The following is a 21,690-nucleotide window of genomic DNA, read 5'->3' on the forward strand; positions in this document are numbered from 1 at the left end:
GAATACAGCTTATTATACAACGATTTTTAAGCTTAGAAGAGCAATAGATCTTAAAGCCATGAAAGCCAATGATAAGTAAATAATTATACTAACTTGCAGATGTGTCCTTACAAAAGACTTCTTCCCCGTGTAATCAAAGTTATTTCTCATTAAGAAATACAGCAGTTGTGAAGCTTCAGTACGAATTGAGCTCAGTTTGGAATTACAGCATTTCAAAATTTCATAACACAATGCAGCACACATGTCAGCTCTACCTTCATAAAATGCAGAAGGAAACTGAGGAAAGAATGAATCGGAGAAAAATCATGTCAAGGCTAACATCAGTAAATTAAACAAATGTTAAGAGAAAACAATTCCAACATCCCGAGGACGGTGCAGCCATCAAACAATAAATTATAGATTCATAAAGAAAAAAATAATGCTAGTCACACTTCATGACTTTCTGATAGAAGTCAGTGGATAAAAGGAATGCAGAAAAAATAATATATGGATTTTTAGTCAAGTATGATATAGTGTCATAAAATGGTACTTGAAAAAGTATTTCAAATTGATTGGATATTAACAGTTACATAAAATAAAAGTAGCAACCAGAGCCATAACAAAAGATAAACAGTAAAACAAATGTACTGCATTCGTTCTAGGGCAAAACGGTGCGTAAGATCAGTTGTGGAATCATGATCTGCAATGCTACAGTTTTTTTTCTTTTAAATCCAATTTCAATTTGAGAAATAAGATATTATATTACTTGTATAACTGGATACAAATCACTGTGGTAACTATAAAAAAAGACAAATAATTGAAGATTAACATTTTTATTTTAGAAAGACTTACCTTAAAAATTAGTGCCCTTAAAGCAGTGAAGACAGTTTTCAGTGCTGTTTCAGACTGGTTTTTTCGAAGGAAGCAGAGGTACACATCAAAAACCTTTTTCATCAGTGGATTATGTCCATGATCTGTCAGTAGCTGGTTCTTAAAATTGATATTGACAATTTAGTGTTTTCTTTAAATATTTATGCTCTATCAAGAATGCATATAAATTGTGCAAAAAAAAAAAAAATCTTAGCTTCGGCTACGTCTCAAGGATGCTATTCAGAAAACTTTCACATATAGTACTACTGAAGCATATTAAAAACTACAAGCAAATCTAAACAGTTAATATTCCAATACCTTTAGTAATCTTAATCTGTAGCCAAAGTGATGGACCCATGACAGAATTATAACATGATAGTACGCACATGTTACTGGGGTCTTAAATACTTAATTAGTAACTCAGATATGAAGAGGGTGGGCGCAAAAACATGACAGAAACCAACCAACCAAAACTAATAAGGCCTTTAGTGCAGTGTTTCTTTATCAGTCCCATAAAACCCTTAAAGGACAGCTATGTCAAAAGGCGAACTAGACAGTGGGCTTTCTGCAATGGGTTTGGAGAGGGAAAAGATGGGGGAGGAAGAAAAGGACCCTATGGAGTACCCTGCTTACTCTTGCCCTCAGAGGGTGTAAAAATAAACTAAGAACATGCATCATTTAAACGGATCTGGTTACTAGCAATTTTCTATTTTTGAGTTTAAAACATTTAAGGTCCAGTTCTACAGTCCATCAGGCAAAACTCATGCTTACTTCAGTGGAAGTTACTGGAGACAAATTGCAGGATTGAGTGACAATTGGTTGAGTTCAAAGCATACTGTTAATACTAGCAAATGAGACTTTATTAAACAGTAAAGGTTATTAGCTATTGTATAGCATGATTATGAATTACCTGCCTTGTGCAGTTTTAATACAGATGATGTGAGTAGTATAGCTCAATATAAGAACTCTTTTTTTAGTAATTTTCTAGAGAATAATTATTTAAAATGCCAAAAATCAAATAATCTATCAAAACTGTGTTAAGGACAAACCTTAAACGTCATTGTGAATAAAGATAAAGTATCCAGAGTGGTAAGGGAAACTTCAGTGGCAATGTTTGCTTCAAGTAAGGACTGGTGAAGAACATCTGCATCTGAATGGCCATAGCCTGTAGAAATTTCAAATGAAGTGCTGCTTTATATTTATGATACATAATTAAACAAAAATCATTTTAAAACTAATGCTGCTAAATCATGTAGCCAAAAATTAAAAAAGATTTTCTGCATTAGAGGAAGTTTAAGAAGAATAAGGACTTTGAAAGATGTTTACATTAAACAGTTGAGTAATATTTTATACATAGTTTTTTTCACACTTTTCCAACCATGAGACAATTATATATGTGTACAATATTTGGTATTCAAATAATTTAATTAAGATAACAACACAGTGAAGTGTAAAGGTAAAGTCTTAAAATAGCAGCATTAAACATATTTAAAATAATGGATTTAAATAATTGGTAATACTATGTTAATATATTCAAAAACAAAAAGTACATGGATAGATGGAATTAAGGTGGAGAACAAATATCAGTAATTTAGGGTAAAACTAAGAATATTGCAATTATCCCAAACCCAAGAATTATAAACCCTGAAAATTCAGAGTTAAGGTTAAATGTAAAAGAAATACAAACACGTTGAAGCATCAAAATGCAGAACAGGGCATCCAATAACCCCTACTGTGCCCTGTTGTGACACCATGCAATAACCATATTTTTATGATTCCGGATATGATTTTGTCACAATAAAATTATGAATAACTGTGGGAAAAAAATAATTTCACGCTATAGTCAGGGTAACCTTGTGGCCCTGCTGCTACACAATAACAATTTGTTAGTTCACTTTGTTCTAGTCCTCTTTGAAATAGGACTAAATTAACACAAACTGTTAATGTGTGGCATCTGGGTCCTTGTAAACAGCAAAATTTCAGGGTTACTGTGACATAATCTTATCCTTATGATAAACACAATTTAATGCTTGTGTCTCAGATTAACTGATTTTTAAAAGGCACATTAGCTTCCAACCTCACCCACTGGTGTCACTGTAGGGAAGGATTTATGGTGGTTTGGGTCTCCTACCTGTTTTAACTTTCAGGGTCAGATTCACATGCATGTTCTGGCTGCGTTTAGCCAATATGAAGCAGCCAGAGCATACTGACCTGTTAAACTAGATTTACAGATGCTTTGCATCATGAAAGCAGCAGAAAGCAGAGTATACACTTGTTTGTCCTTCCCACCTTCCCTCAAAATTTATTTGGATTCAGAGAAAGTGCTGTAATTTTAAGAAAGATATATTACATTCTGCAGACATAAAGAAGTTGAATTTCAATTTTATGTGCAAACTCAACTGAACCTCAACTATGGGGGCTACACAGTAACCAGATTTTAAAATATGTCAAAGCTAAACTGGCTGTTGACAGTTACACTGGTTTTTCCATATTGCAATATACCTACGTAAAATCTGATTAAATCCAATGAGGGTAATAATGAGTAACACTGCTGTGACAGGTCAGGGTTTCATTCTGCCCACACATTGTTAGATTGTGAACCACAGAGGTGGTTCACTACTCTGGGTCGGCAACTCCTATCAGGTCTGACAAATTCACTACCCCAACACAGTTGCTGTCACAGTGTTTATGTATAAAGAACGTTGTGTGAGGTATCAAATGAAAGCTGGTGACACACTGGTCAACATCATTTTGAAATGCATGCATTAATGATATATGAGGAATTATGGACATTGATTGGTTAAAGACTTTTAAGCATAGTATCAAACACAAGGAGAAACAGGTTTTCTTCTAGACAGGAGGGAAGGTAATTATCTCATCACCTCTAATGTAAATCAAGCATTGTAAAAGCCAAAATACAATGGGAGTTGCATTTGCATGTAAGTGAACAGGAAAAGCCAGGTTGACTGAGGGATGTGAAATCAGTATGGAAGGACACCAGAGACTAAAACCACAGGGGGTAATCTTGTCTCAGGGCTCAAAACCATGAGTTTTGGGAAAATATAAAGAGAAGCAAAAAGACAATTTATTACCATTTCACTGAGGAACACGGGGGTGGGGGCAAGGGGGGGGAGGGGAGTGATTCGTGACTGTTATTGATCCTTGTTTTGACTGAAAACCAGTAAGGTGGGTGAAGTCTCATCTTTTATTGGATCAACATCTGTTGGAGAGAGAGACAAGGACCTGAAGAAGAGCACTGCGTAAGCTCAAATACGCCATTCTCACCAACAGAAGATGGTCCAATAAAAGATATTACCTCACCCACCTTGTCTCTGTAATATCCTGGGATCAACACATGCACAAAAACAATGCATGCTATTTTTATAGTAAAACAATGTAATATCATACAATTTTTTCTTCAGTCTTAGGAGGAATACATCATAACGGACCTCCCTCCAGTGGGTCTCATAAGGTTTAAAAGAGAGCTCTTTTTTTGTTTCTCCTTATCAGTAACGTGGAAGGGAAATGCCATTAGGTTCTGATCCAACATGGCACTTAAGCACATGCTTGTAGTTAAATATGTTTCTACATACTTTGCTGAATTGTGGCCACACTCCTAAAAATCCTGGGTACTAATCCTACTAACAAAACATAGTGGGGGTTCATTGTATGTGCACCGCCTAAATTTATAGAGAGTATTTTCATAATATCCCTTTAAATTTAGGCTTTTGCAAGGAATATCCTTGGCATGGGTTTTTTTTTGTTTTAAAGAAAAATTGATAAACTCTATAATCTGGAATTACTGGCTACATACACTGGAGTGTCTTTCCCACACATCTTCAATCTTGTAATTTAGTCCATGCATATCTCATTCACTGCAAACAGGACAAAACTGTACATTCATTATGCAGCTGAGCTAGCCACACATGCACAGACTCAGTGCTCCACTCTTTTTTTTTTTTTAAATGTAAGATATTCAAAATGGATTAGTTTTAAATACTTCAGTTCTAAAATGAAATAGTTTCCCTTTGGAGAGAGATAATAGATTCCTCTTTATGTTGTCACTTCCTCTGAAACACAATATATAAAAACCTGTTACTTACCTTACAGTAACTGGTGCTCTTTGTGATGTGTTGTCTGTATCCCCAGCATTGTAATCTTTTGACCAGCAGTGCCCACTGGCTCATGCCTGTGCCCTACCTGCCTTTGTCTCTCCAATTGTGAGGGCATAAAAGAGGCAGAGTGGGGCCAACTACCTCAATTCCTTTGTAATTGGTATCTGTGTCATTATGGACTCCGATTTGGGACTTCCACAGTTGGGAAGGAGGGCAGGTCGTGGAATACATTTAGAGAACACATCTTCAACAGCACCCCAGTTACTATATGATAAGTAATCATTTTTATTTCTTCTAACGATTGTCTATATACATTCTACTCTTGGTGACTCCCAGTTACCTCATGCCAGGAGGTGGATATTGGAGTCTTAGTGAAACAGTGATTGAAAAAAATGCTTTACCAAAGCAAGCACCCGCTCTAGAAGCCTCCACTATAGCATAGCATTTTGTGAAAATATGAATTGAACCCCAGATGGCAGTTCTACAAATTTCAGAAATAGGTCTATTTCTGTAAGAAGCCACAGATGTAGCCTGAGCTGTAGTAGAATGAGCTTTTATCTGAATGGGGAATCCAGTTTAGCTATTTGATAGCAATCTGATACATACTGTAATCCATTTGGATACTCTGTGGGAAAAAAATGCTTTCCCTTTTTTTTTTTTTGGCATAAGCAATAAGCATTCTCAAGGAGACTCTAAATGATTTAGTTCTGTCTAAATAAAAAGACAATGGCTCTTCAAACACCTAAAGTGTGTAGTTTTCTTGTAGAATTATTGGTATGGGGCCTGGGAAAGAAAACAGGTAAATGAATGGTTTGATTAATATGAAAATCAGAAACTACTTTCGGGAGAAATCTAGATGGTCTTCTAAGGGATCTCTATGAAATATGGTGGATCAGGCATTAAGACTTGAATTTCTCCCATCCTAGGAGCAGAAGTAATGGCAATAAACATAAACATGTGACTAATGCTTCACATGGAGGGCCCATCAGAGCTGCTAATACCACATTAAGGTCCCATGACAGAGAGATCTCTGTCCTAATTGGAAGGAAAAACATGTACTTAACCCTTTAAAAATCTAGAAACTCTATGGTGTGAAAATACTGGGTGATTTTGGATTTCTGGATGATAGATGCAACTTCTTGGTGAACTTTTATAAAACTAATGGAAGTTCAATTGATTTTGGTAAAAGCATGTAATGCAAAAATGAAAGGATGTTAAAAAAGAGGAAACATGGTGTTGCTGTATCCAAGAGGCAAATCTTTTTCATTTGGCATTATATGTAGATCTCGTAGAGTCCTTTCCACTATTAAAATATTTTGGACTTCCCTGAAGCAAGACTTTTCTTCATCAATTAAACAGCAAGCATCCAAGCAAGGTGCAGAGATTCTAGTTCTGGGTAAAGTATGTTCCTTTTTACTTGAGTGATAAGATAAGTTAAAGGAGGCAATGATATTGGAATCCAAACCAATAGTTTCTGCAGGTCTTTGAACCAAAAGTCTGAGCCATGCTGGTGCAATTACTATCAACGACGTTGCATCCTGCTTGAGTTTTCTGAATCCGTACATAAAGCTGTGGGACCATGATATTAAGAAGGCATCCAACAGAGTCCTGAGACTCTGATCTCCTCCCGAAAACAAGATGCTACATTTCCTTTCTGCTTCAGCATCTCCCACAATTCTAGGCTATTCCCCTCCTTTCTTAAGTTTCTGGACGTGGTTCAAACTGAAGTATAGCCTGTGCCAGCCATGCCCCATTCTCCTGTTTGCCAGATGATTCATTCCAAAGCTGTGAAAAATTCTTGGAAAATGATTAGTAACAATTTCAGAGATAACTAATTAACTATGTACAATAGGCCACGGCCTACATGATAACTATCCAAATAAAATGCTGACCCTTGCCTGTGAAACATCCAAGGTGGGTAGAACTGTGGGAGATGCTGCTAGCAGAAAGGAAATTATCAGGTAAGAAATTTTCCATTCTGCAGCCCAGCATCTCCCACAATTCTGGTTTGTATGGGAAGTAGGAAGCCATGAATAGGAGAAGGAAGAGATAGAAAAGTGAAAAAAAGAAACAAGGGGGACACCCCTCCCTCACTACCCTTTTTTTAACTGCTCAAATGGCCAGCTTATGTCCAGACCACTGCCTGTAGTACCTGCCTGCCAAAGGAGGCCTCTGTAGAGAAAGGAAGTCCAGCTTATAGTGTCTCACAGAGGCATTAGTTAATGAAAATGTGGCTACTCTGTAGTTCTGTGCACAGGAAGCACTCACCCTTTTAGCCCGTGAGGTTGCCATGGATCTTGTAGAATGCCCCTTGATTGCTTCTGGAACAATTGTGCCAGATAGCTTGTACACCTCAGAAATGCACAGTCTGATTAATCTAGTAAGGAGCCGCTTGGATACGCTAAAGCCTTTGGCAACTCAGGATGAAAGGAAATGAACAGGAAGCCAGATCTTGTGAATTCTGCACGCTTGACATAGGTCTTGAGTGCTCTTCTGACTTCTAGTGTGTTACTGCTTCTTGGTCAGATGCTGTGGCCATAGGTGGAATGAAAGAAGTCATAGTCTCAAAGAGATGGGTGGCTATGGCTTTCAAATACCAGTGGTAGGTTCCACTTAGGGAAAGTTGGTCTGACTGCTGGTCTGGTCAGTCTGATTGCTCTGAGAAATCTGGATACCTGATGGTTCTGCCAAGGAATCGCAAGATCCTGTAAGTACCACACTACTTAGGGCTGATATCTGGCTTGCTATGGTGCTGGGCTGAAGGCCCTTATTCGCACCTTCTGGAAGGAAGTCCGGGGGGGGGGGGGCAGAATTCCCAGAATCTGAACTGTGCTCTTGGAACCGTGAACTGAACTTGGTCCATATGGAGTACATTTTTTAGTGTGGAAATTCTCTTAGATGACAGCAAAGTCCTGATCACTTTGGAAAATAGGCCGAGTGAGGCTAACTCTAACAATAGCCAGGCTGTCAGTTGAAGATGATGTAGCTCTGGGTGGAGGAACAGGTCTTGGAACAAAGATGTTTGGTCTCTTCAGAAACCACAACAATTATTCTAGCTTCAATTCTATCAGAACAGGTCAACATCAAGGAGCCCAAACATTTGCGAGATCAGAGTGAAGACTTTCTGCTTTAGTCGACTTTGCATCTTCTGAGCCAGTTTGTCTTTATGTTCAGCTCTCCTTTTGTGTGTATCACCTTTCGGAAAGGGAGAGTCTTGTCTGCCCATTCCATTGTCTCCATCGCTTCTGCACATAGAGCTACACTCCTCGCTCCCCCTTGGTTGTTTATGTATGCAACCATGGCTGCCTGGTTGGATCAAGACATGATTGCCCTCAAGGAAGACCTGGCATTCAGTGGAAGTAGTTTGACAGCTGTGAGCTCCAAAGGCTTCATGCTGTGTTTCCTTTCCCTGGAGCTTCAGATATCCTACATTGTTCTGGATCCCAGAAGTGATCCTTATCCTTTCAAACTCGTGTCTGTTGTGAGAACCTGCTGGCCTGGAAAGAATATGGAAAGACCTCTGTGGACATTCTCTAGGACTGTCCATCATCTTAGGGGATCCAGCACCCGGTTGGGAACAAGTACCTGGTCTTGTATTCGCTCCAAGGAACGGTCCCATATTTTCAGAAGAAAGGCTTGGAGATGCCTGATAGAAGACCTTATCCATGGGGAGACTCATGTAGGCCCAATGGCTAGACACACTGAGCCATGGCTGGTCTCATGCATTTGTCCAGCATGGATATCAAATCCTGGTTCTTGTGGAATCCGTCTAGTGATGGGTAGATCTCGATCACCAAAGTGTCTATTTCCAATCCCAGGTGAATTATGTTTGTTTACAGAACCAGAGAGTTTTTCCTGGTGTTATTGCAAAGCCATGCCCTCAAAAGTGATCCAAAGTCTGGGTTGTGGCACTGTATGTTGTGGCTTGTGAGCTATGCTTTGCTGCGACTATAGTCAACTAGTTAAGGCTCTGGTAAAGAAGGTGGATAAGAAGGAATAGTCTTTGTCATACTAAAGATTTTATTGCTTTGTAGTAAAATTCATCTAGGTCTCCTTGGAAGCTTCTGCTCCAAATGTTTTCTCCCTGCCAGGTTAACAGTCCCTTCTTGGATACCATTGGGTGTTGCCAGCACCCACTAGATTGCTTTGCTGGCTTTGACAGAGAGCAGAGGACTTTCTGAAGTCTCAGCTACTGATTTCCCTAATGTTTCCCCCAATAACTTCTCAACTGTAAGTTTGGATGCACAAGATATCTATTTAGGATGACTGAAGACTATTCATGGATGTAACATGACATCCTTGTAGCCATCAAGTTGGAATCCATTGCTCGTCACATATTACAACAAGATGTCTCACTCCGAACAAAAATCACATAGCCAGAAGATGAACCACTAGTTTACCACAGAATAGGCTTTTTACTAAATATATGAAAAACTTTTGGTCTGAACAGCTGCAAGCTGAGGCTTTGAAATTGTCGTGTCATCACTCTTATGTTCTATGTGGTCTTGGAAGGAAGTCCCCTTCTGAAGTTGTGACTATGCCTTTCACTGGTGGAGCTCCTGCTGTACCAACCTTAGGCTCCCAAAATTTATGACATTTCTTTATACAAACATTTTAGTTTAGCATTTGGTTTATTTAGGTATCCTCATTTTGATCCTACGTTGTCCTCAAAGGAGGAATCAACAGGAAAACATGCATCATAATAATGCTTGAAAGGAAAGGTATTTTTATTAATATTAAGAAGTTCCTTGAGGGCCACTGACTGGCATCCTCTCCTGGAAAATTTCTATAGGTTTTTTTTTAAAAAAAAAAGAAAAAACAAAACATGTGGTAGTTTTTCCTCTGGCTATTTACAGCAGAGAGGTAGTACACTATTCATCCTGGTCTGGGAACCATACATCAGAGGAAGAGTACTGGTGCACATACCTCGATTGTGAAAACAGCTTGTTAGCTGTTCCTTGGAGCCTGAAATGCTGCCTCTGCTTGCTCCCCGAGACTGGCTAGTAAGTAAGTACTGGAGGAGGAACCGAGCACCACAACTGGAGCTTTCTGAACATGGGAATGGACTTCGCACTTACCCTTTGGTGCAGCTTCATGGGGAGTGGAATCTTCCAATGCCTCTGTTCTGCCTGAAATGCTCAAAGCTTTAATGTAGAGCCAGCCTGTAGAGCAGTGGAGGGGTGGAGAGAGAGAACCTTTTCCAATCTTTCAGAGTCTGATCCCCTTTTCCTAGGAGAGCAAGGGTTTATGGCTGATGATTACTATTATTATTTGGCGTATGCAATCCAGTAAAGCCAAACCACAGAGTTCTTATCAAGGATGTTCAAGGCAGGAAGACCTCCAGAAAGCTGAGTCATTTTGCAGTCCTCAACAACGTGTGTCATGGTATATGGCTGCCCACATTGACATAGTGGTCTGTTTCTATTACAAATTTAATATCCAACACGAAACTGGTTCAGAAGGCTCCACGGCCTTTGTGGTAAATGAAACCTGGGTTGATGTTGACTGGAGTCCGAAGCAAGGTAATTATTTTTCACATTCTCTGAGAACCATGAAGTTTGCCATGTGTCCTCTATCATATATCCCTCACCCGATAAACTTATTCACAACAGGCAATGACCATGTGGTGGATTAAACAAGTCTTTAATTAATGGGAGATGTGGCATATTACACAATTTTCTCACAAGCTTTGCTATGCTTTCCTCTCTATGAACACTGGGGGAAGCAATATTGCAGAGAACCAGTAACCATTGTAGAGGAGTAGATAAAAGTATATGGCTGATGATCAGAAGGCACAATTTCCATTCTGCTGCTTCCTGAAGTCTGAGCCCCTTTTCCTGGCAGAGCTAGGGATTCTTGGGCTGATAGTCGAACAGGCAATTTCCATTAGACTGCAGCCTGAGGCAGGGCTGCACAGCAAGGACGAACAGGCTTCTCTGCATGCCCACACAAGCTGCAGGACATGAGAGGGGTGGTGAGCATAGTATAGAACATTGTGATGGACCCTCTGTGTATGAGATAAACTCCAGCAAATATTCCCTCAGAGGGAGAAGGCAAAGGAGAAGGGGTTTAACTCCTAATTTTCACCCCACTTGTTTATTAACAATAATAATCACTGCCTTCTGAAGGACACACTTGCTTTTGTCATTTTAGGAACCGGAGACTCTGGGTTTTGCACGACTTACCCCAGAGTATCATGAGAATCACCTGATTCATGGTGTGAGGAAGGGAAGCTGTGTAGCAGTCCTGCTTCTCTCCCCAGATCCTAAAACCCACTGTAGGACTTTTTGGGGGACCAGCAGCCCAGAAAGTATCTTATCTTTATGATCTTTTGTTGCCCCAGGACTTACCTCCTCGGTCAGCTGGATGAAATCCTCTTTGTCCTCAGAGCCTCTCCCTGTTCTACTCGGTCTCTCCTGGTCAGGTTTTTCTGTGGTGAAGTCGCAGCTACTTGGGAGGGGTTGGGGCCCCAACATGCTTAGCCAACTCAGAGCTCCGGGCCCTGGCAGAGATAGGGTAGGCTGGCTGGGTACAGGCAATGCATTTTTTATGTTTTTCCAAGCCTGAGAAAACTGCCTCATATACAAAGCACCTTTTGGATTTTGCTGGTGCTTGTATGGCTCTTCTGCCACGTCTGAAAGGTGGAAGGGGACACTGCAGCAGAGGCTTCAAGCGGCTGGGACCACTACGCTGCTCAGATCCAGGACCAGGAAGAGGTGAGAAGGCTTGATAAATATAAACACTTTAACTGCTTGAAAAGAGGCTAAAAGTAAAAAAATCCAAAAGAAAAGGATAGGTGTGTAACAAACCGCCACTTTGCTGCTGTGAAGGCAGAAGATCTGGCTGCAAGCAGAAGAAGGGGGTGTCACTAGCACAAGCTATGCTGCAACTCTGAACAGCTCCAGAAACTGAGGATGGGAAGGGAATAGCCCATATGTATAAGAATTGTACAACATGCTGGGCTGCAGAAAGGACATACTGAGGAATCATCACCAATGTGTCTATATGATGGCTTTTTAGCATGAAAATGGACTTCAGACAGCCTTACATACAGTGAAGATGAAGTCTGGCATGAGGACTGATGAATATACATGATGGCATGTGTCCCAGAACTCAAACATTATCTTCCTGATATCTGAGGATTGTTCAGTAATTAATTATGATGTGTCATTGTCTCCAATCTGGACTCATGTAAATAAGCTGATGCTGTGTGGAGTCCGGCAGAGCATCTATATATTCCATCTTTGATAATGGGATCAGTTGAGATTTTTTCTGGTTTTATTCTAAGCCCCAGATTGGTGAGTAGCTGGAGAGTATAATGAATGTTCTCTCAGACTTGATGAGAGGAATCCTGAATCAGCCAATTATCATGGTAAGAATAAACTTAAATATTTTGCTTTCTTAGAAATGCTGCAACAACCCCTAGTTATTTTGTAAATATTCTTGGGGCTGTTGACAGTCCAAATGAATTCTATACTGAAAATGTTGAGATCCCACTATAAAACTCAAGTATTTTTTGTGGGGGCTGGGGGTAAATGGAAATACATATCCTGCAGGTTGAGAGCTGTGAACCAATCTTGTGCATCTAGGGAAGAAATTATTCAGACTACAGTTACTGTGCTGAATTTTAATCTTCAAATGAATGTATTGAGTCTTCTGAGATTCAGAATAGCCCTCCAATCTTTTTTTCTTTTTTGGGAATTAGAAAGAAATGAGGATAAAAGCCCTTTCTCCTGAACTGGGAAGGAACCTCTTCTATGTCTCTGAAAGACAACAGAGAATGAATTTGTTATGGAATCTTCTTGTGAAAGGGGTCGGGGATGGTGGGTTGTGGGTAGGGATAGTCTGGAACTAAACAGAGTAATCAGTCAAGATAATTTCAAGGACCGATTGGGTCTACTGAAATATTGTTCCAGGCTTCCCAAGAATAAATGTACTCCAAAATGGGTAAGGGAAGGAAAAAATACTCATAACGGTTGGTTCGGAGCTCTTGACATGACCATCAGACTTGCTGCCTGTTGGCTGGCAACAGTTACGAAGAAGTAGACAGAGGAAACACTGTTTCTTCTTAGCAGGGTCAGAAGATTTGTGTTAGGCGTACTGAAAGGGTTCAGACAGCTGCCTTCAGTGAGACTGTATGTGTTGTTTTTTTTCCATCTGAGAAGGCAGACTCCCAACAATCTTAAAGTTTGTATTAGAGTCTTATAGGGTATGTAACATGTCATTGTTTTAAAGCTTAATAGCTCTGACTCCTTCAGGGGTAAATCCTCATAGTGTTCTGAATTTCATGCAGGACACCGGCAGATTGTAGCCAAGACACTCACCTCATTGTTACATCACTAGGCACACTGCTGTGTCTGCTGTGTATTGCAGCTTGTAATGTGGTTCTGAAAACTAACTGTCCCCCATTAATCAGAGATTGCAGTTATTTTCTGGATTCCTGTGGTACCACATCAAGGAACTCAGAGACCCTATTCCAGCAGAAGTCATCATATTTTGCAAGAAGAGCTTGATAATTTGAAATTCTCATTTGAAGACTAGCTGAGGAATAGCTCTTCCTTCCTAGTAAGTCCAGCTGCTTAAACTCCTTTTCCTTTGGTGTAAACATATGGTTTAGTTTAGTATGTTCATGAGCTGCTGTGATTAGAAGAGAACCTGGTGCAGGATCCACAGAGAAGTAGTCAAACCCTGATAATGGGGCCTGGTATCTCTTCTCTTTCTTTTATGATATAGCAGGTATAGTGGCCAGTGTTTGCCACAAGAGCTGAGCTGGTTCCAGGAGTGTGTAGTTGATTGGCACTGCCAGTCTTTCTGATAGCAGTGTGTAATACGTCTAGAAGCTTGAGAGAGTTTCACTTATCACTTCCACCTGGATCTCTAGAGTCTCTACTAACTATTCAGAGGCTCCTGAGATGTCTTGTAGTTATCTGGTGGTGATGATGAAGACAGTCAGACAGACAAAGATGATGACAATACAGCAGGAGCGATGAGACTGTCCTTCCTCAGAAGTGTGGATTTGCTGTTCACTGAGAAACTTAAGGCTGGTGTTATGCATGAGATGTAGACGACTTAGCTGGAGAAGGTGATTTGTTCTAGAATGTGTAAACGTAAACTGAAGACAGCACGAAGCCCAATATGGCCATGAATATGGACGAGATACAAACTGTGTAGGAGACCAAGAAGGTGATACCAGGATGAGTGTGTATCTCTGTGTTCCCTATGCTTACGATAATGAGCTTGAGCCCTAGTGTCTCTATTAGATGAAAAGTAGGCTGGAGAAAGTGATGGGGAACCCTCTCTAATCCCATTGGAGGAAGATGAGGAAAACCCTCTCTAATCCCCCTCTCACATAGGGGGAGCTGACTTGATAGGAATCCACATGTTGGGATACCATTAAAAGCAACTAAATAGAGGCTTAAAATTGAGAGACTCCTCAAAATGCAACACAAGAAAATTTCTAATAATGTTTTTGGTAATGTTTCACAAACAAAACTGGTCTTTGAAGGAAAAAGGCCTTTGAAAATGCATGTTTAAAGAAAATAAACGTTGACAGAAACGGGTCATCATTTTTCCAAAACTTCCCTCGAACCCCACAAAATAGATTAAGAGGGTATGTTGATATACACATACTGAATATAATATTAAAATATAAAAATGAAGGATTGCTAAATGGTAAGATTAAAAGCATTGATAGCTATATTTTAATGATTTATACCTAAGGATAGTGAATGAGTTTAGATGAGATAACATGTAGACTAAGACCTTGCTGGCATAAGTGTTATTTTGCCAATTCTTCTTTTACACAGAATTGCTGATCTGCTTAAAGTGATGTTATTTCTGACAGAACAAAGATAAAATGTTATGCTGGAAGTTTTGAAGTCAAAACACAGAAACAAGAAGAAGCCTTTTACTGGGAAAACCCAGGGACAGTGTACAAAACAACATAGAACCTGCATAGACAGCAAAGAAATACACAAGTTGGATAAACTGAAGCTTGCGCATGAGTAATATATGGGTTACATAAAAAACCAAATGTGTGATGTGTTAAAAGCTGATTGGAGAAAGGTTAAGTAGTCTGGAATTTGGAAATGTATAGAAGACCTAAGTGAACAAGGCCCAAATTGGAGAAACACTGGACCAGAAGCTAAAGGGACAGGACTGAAGGACCACACCAGAAAAATCAGAGGAGATGAAGACCACCATTGAAGGCAGAAGAGCTCCTTTACCTATTTTATCTCATCTGCTATTATTGTCTAGAATAAATATATATTCAGATCCTATAAGTGACAATAATTCTGTCTGAAATTGTATAGTAAAGGCAAAAATTGAGTAAGCCTAAATTGGGTGGACTTGTGACACAGTTTCCCAGTACATCCCCCAACACCAGAATCCCTTAACACACTTGAAGAATCTCTCTATATTGATCCGTTAGTGATAAAAGGATTTTAACTGACTGTGCTAGCAAAGGAAATTAAGGGAAATCTGAGACAAGCAAATCCCCTAGCACCATAAATGTTGGTGCCTCTGTGGTTGGCATTGAAGGCTCCAGTTCACAAGTCTTCAGTGCTGAATGATGAGGTACAGAAAATGTTAGTACCAACAAGGGTGGTGTTGAGACTGCCTGCAGTATGAACAGTGCTGAGATTCTTAACGCTTGCCTTGTTCGCGGCAAGCTGGTGTGTGAAGAGGATTAGACCAAAACGCACTAACTGCTAATGCACATTAGCAAGGTCCACATGGTTAGTTAGTTCACAACAGGCTGGTATGGGTTCGATTCACACACCTGTTTTCCACAAACTGTTTCTGTAGACAAGCCCTTAGTAATAGTACTGTAGTCTCCGTATGGCTGCTTACAGGAAGCTGCTCTTTCAACAGTACCAAATCATGTGTACTGGACAGTTTTAGGGCAACAGAGGGATCATATTTATGGTTAAGCTACCCTTAGTGGTAACTTTCTGAGGAACGCCCCACAATGCCCCCAACACCCCCACAACTGCCCCACAACTGGCAAGGGGGATACAAAAATATCCTGATTCTCCTAAGAATATCAAGTGAGGTCTTAAATGAAAGTTGGGGTCACACTGGTCACTAATATTGTTGTGAAATTTTTATATATATACACAATAGGAGTTACGTATGTATGTGTGCTAAAAATATGTTCCTAAAATCTGTATTAAGGCAGAGTTGACAAAAAGGTTTCTGCCAGACTAAGGCTGTTTATTCACCCATCCCCGTTGGTCCACATGTAAATTAAACATTGTAAGTTAACATAATGGAGAGGCATTTACATACAAAGTTGGGAGGGGATGTGAAGTCAGCAGGAAGGCAGCATACCAGAGAATATACTACAGGAGGTCATCCTGACTCTGAGGTACAAACAATGAATTTTGAGGAATATAAAAGACACCCCTTTATCCCGCACCTGGGAAATAATCCAGCAGTGCAATTATGCTCATGAAAATGGGATCTCAACCAGGCTTCTTTGAAACGCTGCAAAGAACATTTGGGTGAGAAACTTATTTAGATTGGAGGTAAGCCTGCTAAGTTTAGTCACTAGGAATAGTGTTATGATTTTGTGTTATATGTAACCCTTCTGTTTCCATTATCCTAACTCACTACCTCTTAAATCTTGATCTTTGATAAGAAACATATGATTGTTTCCACTATAAATAGATCTCAGTGCTGTGGTATTATATAAGGAATTGATCCAGAGCTGAACCAACCAAACTGTGTGTACAGTAGACTTGGTATTTCTGTGGATGTTCAGTGGATAAGGGGCTGGACATTACAGGGGAATGCTTTGAACGGGCTCAGGGACTGGGATAACTTCCATGGCAAAGTAAGGGCTAGGATAGCCCTGAGGAGATTGTTTGGGTGGCTAAAAGACTAAAGGTGTCAGGGAGCTGACACCAAGTTAACCACAAGCAAGTCTCCCTCTTGCTAGATGTAAGGAGGGTAAAAAGATGACTCTCAGTCCTGGGTGCCCATCAGAATGAGTCCAGTCAGATGATTTCAGAACAGGAGAATTTGCTGAAGGAATAGAAGAGGCAAGCACCATATTCAGAGAAGCTTCTGGGGCACTTTTAGAGGAAGAAGATTGTTCCAAAGGAGACCAATCTAGAGAACCTGGATCTCAGGTTGGTGTCAGATTTATATAACAAAGAATAGTTTCAGCCTAGCCTCTCTTACTCTTTGAGTTTTTTTTAAAACAAGCAACAAACAGAATATTTGCTACCAATACGTTCCATGCCTAAGCAAACAAACGTTTATTATGGCCATCATTAAATGATATGGCTGAAGAAATTTCTGGTCAGTCATGAAGACTGAAGACCCAGTACCGGGTAATAGTGAAAAATATATAGAAGTTACCCAAATGAAACCTAACCTACAAAACTCATCCTAAACTAAATCCTACTACAAATACTGACTATATACAAAATCTACAATGGAAAAAAATAGCTAAAGTAAGGACACCGCTAATTATTCTCTTTCTCAGACTAGGCTGTGGTTAGAAGGAGTGGCGATGGTTGGCCTCGCTCCACCCCTTTTATGCCCTCGGGAGGGCAAACAGGGTGCAGGTATGGGCCAACGGGTATCGTTGTTCAAAAGATTCCAATTTCTGGGGCACACATGCACCAAGAGAGGAATATATATAAACAATAACTTGTTGAGCTTTTAAATTTTTCTCATCTCTTGCTAATAAATCTCTTCTATTGCACTGGAAATGACTGAAAGATGGAAATCCACCAGCTAAAGATGGTTCAAGGGTAGGGTAACACATTTATGTTATTGTCTACAATACAGAACTAGCTTTCTCAAGTTCTCACAGGGATTACATGAGTAAATACTGCAGGATTGGATCAACTGGTGTCTTACATTAATGGCAATAAGCTAGGAGTTTTTGTGCACATGTAAGGGGCAGTTAGACAAGCTATGGGAAACAGATGTGCAAGAACAGTTTACGTATAGTTAATTTGCATAGATTGTATAGTTTTACTGTACGCAATTCTGTCAAGTCAAAACACTGCATGAATAAATGCTGTAATTTGTTAAGTTAGCTGACCAATTTCTTTGGTGCTTGAAACTGTAGGAAATTGAAAAATGACATGTCAAAAATATTCTGCATCTTGTTTCAGAGTAACAGCCCTGTTAGTCTGTATTCGCAAAAAGAAAAGGAGTACTTGTGGCACCTTAGAGACTAACCAATTTATTTGAGCATGAGCTTCCATGAGCTACAGCTCACTTCGTCGGATGCATACTGTGGAAACTGCAGAAGGCATTATATACACAGAGACCATGAAACAATACCTCCTTACCAGCAGGAGAGTGGGGTGGGAGGAGGTATTGTTTCATGGTCTCTGTGTATATAATGTCTTCTGCAGTTTCCACAGTATGCATCCGATGAAGTGAGCTGTAGCTCACGAAAGCTCATGCTCAAATAAATTGGTTAGTCTCTAAGGTGCCACAAGTACTCCTTTTCTTTCTGCATCTTGTATAATTTGAAATTTAAAAGCAGCATATTTAAAAAGGCAATATACAAAATTGTTTTCAATTAAAGCAGCCTTACACAAACTGACTTCAACCTCATTAAGTCTTACCATTGTCTACAGAAATTCCAAGCACACTTGATATCTTTCTTACACTGAAAACACAGAAAAAGTCACTTCATTATTGGGAGATTTTCACATCCACACAAACTAAATCATGGACTTTACATTCCTCATAGAAATTCTAAAATTTATATTTTCATCAGGAGATGTCAGAACATGGAGACATGATCAACTAAGTGCAGATTATAACATGTAAACTATACTTTTTATAATGGGTCATAAGTGGGTGAAAATAGAACTTTTAATAAAATCAACCCATATAGTTCAAAAGAAAGATATAAATCCTTTTCAAATGAGCACCACAAAATTTAAGTGTTTGTAATCTGAATCAATCCCAGATTTAAATGATTTAGAATATTTCATAACTAATACATTTGCAAAGTACCACTTTAAAATATGTAATGCTATAGTTAACCATGTTCCACATTATGTCATCACTTAGCATTGATTGCTCTACCAGAAAGTGGGAACAGACCAGTAAACTAATTCCACTTAATTGTTTGATCTAGAACAATAATAAAGTCCATGAAGTGCTCTGGTGTGGGTCTGGGACCTGCCTCTGGTGTGGTAGTGGATGAGGATGACAACTGTTATGGTGTAATGAAACTTACTGTGGTTAAAAGTGAGAGAGTTATCCAGGCTGCTCAGTTGCTGCAATCTGGCATGCATCATTCCTGTTCTGTTACGGGAAACAGGCAATGTCTGAGATTTTCGATCATGAACTATGGGTCCCAACCCCTCCTGGTTCCTGCAAGATGGGTGAAATGGGATAGAAGCAAAAGTTAGACATATCAAACTGCAGCAAGACAGGGAGAGTTAGTTAAGCAGTTACAGCACAAAAAGTACTAACGAATGAATGGCAATGCAGCCCATTTGTTGTTTTATGTTTAGCTAAAACAAAAATAGGCATTTTTAAAAAGGATCACATCAAATTCTTAATTAGAAAACCTAATGTGTGAAAATAAAAACACACAAACTGTATCTCTTGAAATAATTAATTTACTTCAAAGCTTTTAGCAATGTTAATCTTAGATTATAGCTCATTTAAATGATGTTTTGACAACAGTCAGAACTGAAAAATGCACTAGTTTCTTTTGATTATGTAAGTTTTGGGGAAAAGTTAGAAAGAGGTGTAGTGGTAAAACAGGAAAGCCCACATGCAATAAGAGCAGGAATTAATTTTAGGCACTAACACCTGTATCTTACCCAGGCAGGAAGGGAGAAGAGCCATACACTTTGTTAAAACTTGTCAGCAATCAAGTGAAGAAAACAGAAAAGTGATTTGTGTTAGCAATCAGTACAAACTTCCTATTGTGTACCACCACCAGAGCTGATGAGAAATAAAAACCAGTGCTGGAATTACACCTCTCCCTGTTCCCTTAAATAAGAGTTCTCTCTCATTTGGTGTTATTCTGTGCAGTACATGCATTTACTGTGATACAACATGCTGTGGTGTGACATCAATTTTACAGATTTAAAGGCTATATTTGTTTGTGAAACTGCAATAAACCCATAGACCACCAGAGACTTATATGATTGTAATAGTTTGGTGTTTGTTAACATGCAGAACAGATCAAGTGATAATTCAATATGACAAAAGTGCAGAACAGTCTTCTCTGCTATGTCAAAATGTTATTTTTATACAGCAGTTACTTTTAAGACTGAAGACTGTGAAGTATGTTAAAGCGCAAAGCAGTATAATCACAGCTAAAGACACAATCTAAATTGAGAAACAGCTATTGATCCATTTTATCACAGATTTTTTTCTGAGTTTGTAAAAAATTTTTGTTGGTGGGTAGGGAGAAAGACATTGACAAACCTCTTGCAAGTCCCCAAAATAGCATTCATGTCATAGGGTGGATGGGTATTTTCATATTTAAATTAGGATGAAAGTTTATTATTTTTCTTTTTGTAAGAAAAAAATTCCCATATCATTAAGTTTGAAAAAGTTCAGTTTAAAGTCATTGTGATTTGTGGTATATTCTGATTGAACTCTTTGGTATTTCTATTTCCAGTGTTAACTGCTAATGTAGTAGTCTGCATTTAGCTACTGACATTGGGAAATATAGATGCTAACACCATTAGTGTAATCCTGATTCCACTAAAATCAATGGCAAAATTCCCATTGACTTAAATATGGCAGGATTTCACCCCACAAGTTTAATGATATCACAGTGGCTCCAACACCATGGTGGTGGAGGCAGTGTGAAGCCTGAACAGATTAGGTTAACTTACTTACTTCTTTAATATAAGAACAAGTACTCTATACTTTGTATGAGATTTATGAAAATGTGGAAGAAATACTGAAGTATACTATACAGTTTCTGGGATAAATTCAGACCTCAGATACATGCATTCAACTCCCATTGACTTCCCACTGATTAACAGGCTTCAGTGTGAGTGTCACACATGCACGTGCTGCTAGAACGTAGCTCTATAAACTGAAAAATCTAAATCTAGAAAACAGAAAAAAAATTGCAAAATGGCAGCTTATGAGACACATTACAATAATCAATCTTCAGAGGGGTAGCCGTGTTAGCCTGGATCTGTAAAGGCGGCAGAGTCCTGGGGCACCTTATAGACTAACAGACGTATTGAAGCATGAGCTTTCGTGGGTGCATACCCACTTCGTTGGATCATGCATCCGACGAAGTGGGTATTCACCCACGAAAGCTCATGCTCCAATACGTCTGTTAGTCTATAAGGTGCCACAGGACTCTTTGCCGCTTTTACAATAATCAATGTGCTTACAGATCTATGCCATTCTCAGTCTTTGAAATGTACAATATTATAATTTAAATTAGTAAAACTACTACACAGTAGTGCTTCCAAGAGAATTCAACTACGACAGTTTCAATGCTTGTCATTATTCAAAATGTGTAATCACAGACCAATATTAGCTATCTTATGAGCATTTTAAGAGATAAACCTATTCTTCAAAAATATCCCCCTCAAAAGTAAATACCGATTAAATTAATTTCTTATAAGCATATTTTGTGTATATTTCTAATATTCTTTAATAGCAACAATATTTTCAGATAGCACCCAAAAAGGTGTTGTGCATCCAATTACTCACCTTCAAATTGGTAGGCATCACTGCATAATAATTCCTCCAT

The 21,690-nt window shown here is 39.1% G+C and overlaps 1 protein-coding gene across 17 annotated transcripts in view; it reads right to left on the reverse strand.

Annotated features, from left to right (window-relative positions):
* DOCK9 (dedicator of cytokinesis 9) overlaps nucleotides 1–21,690 on the reverse strand; it is a 331,662-nt gene that overhangs the window by 54,420 nt on the left and 255,552 nt on the right. For 5 of the 17 annotated variants that reach the window (XM_048854041.2, XM_048854079.2, XM_048854018.2 and 2 more), the window contains exons 38-41: nucleotides 18,563–18,606; nucleotides 1,899–2,014; nucleotides 832–969; nucleotides 94–276 (exon numbers count right to left, since the gene is read on the reverse strand). In XM_048854041.2, the coding sequence (XP_048709998.1) occupies nucleotides 94–276; nucleotides 832–969; nucleotides 1,899–2,014; nucleotides 18,563–18,606 (481 nt within the window). Of the gene's footprint in view, nucleotides 1–93; nucleotides 277–831; nucleotides 970–1,898; nucleotides 2,015–18,562; nucleotides 18,607–19,185; nucleotides 19,323–19,780; nucleotides 19,820–21,690 lie in introns of all 17 variants that reach the window. The other 12 variants (XM_075129522.1, XM_048853959.2, XM_048853930.2 and 9 more) reach the window with 3 other exon arrangements.

This window comes from Caretta caretta, chromosome 1 (assembly GCF_965140235.1).
Source record: "Caretta caretta isolate rCarCar2 chromosome 1, rCarCar1.hap1, whole genome shotgun sequence".
NCBI classification, from domain to species: Eukaryota; Metazoa; Chordata; order Testudines; family Cheloniidae; genus Caretta; species Caretta caretta.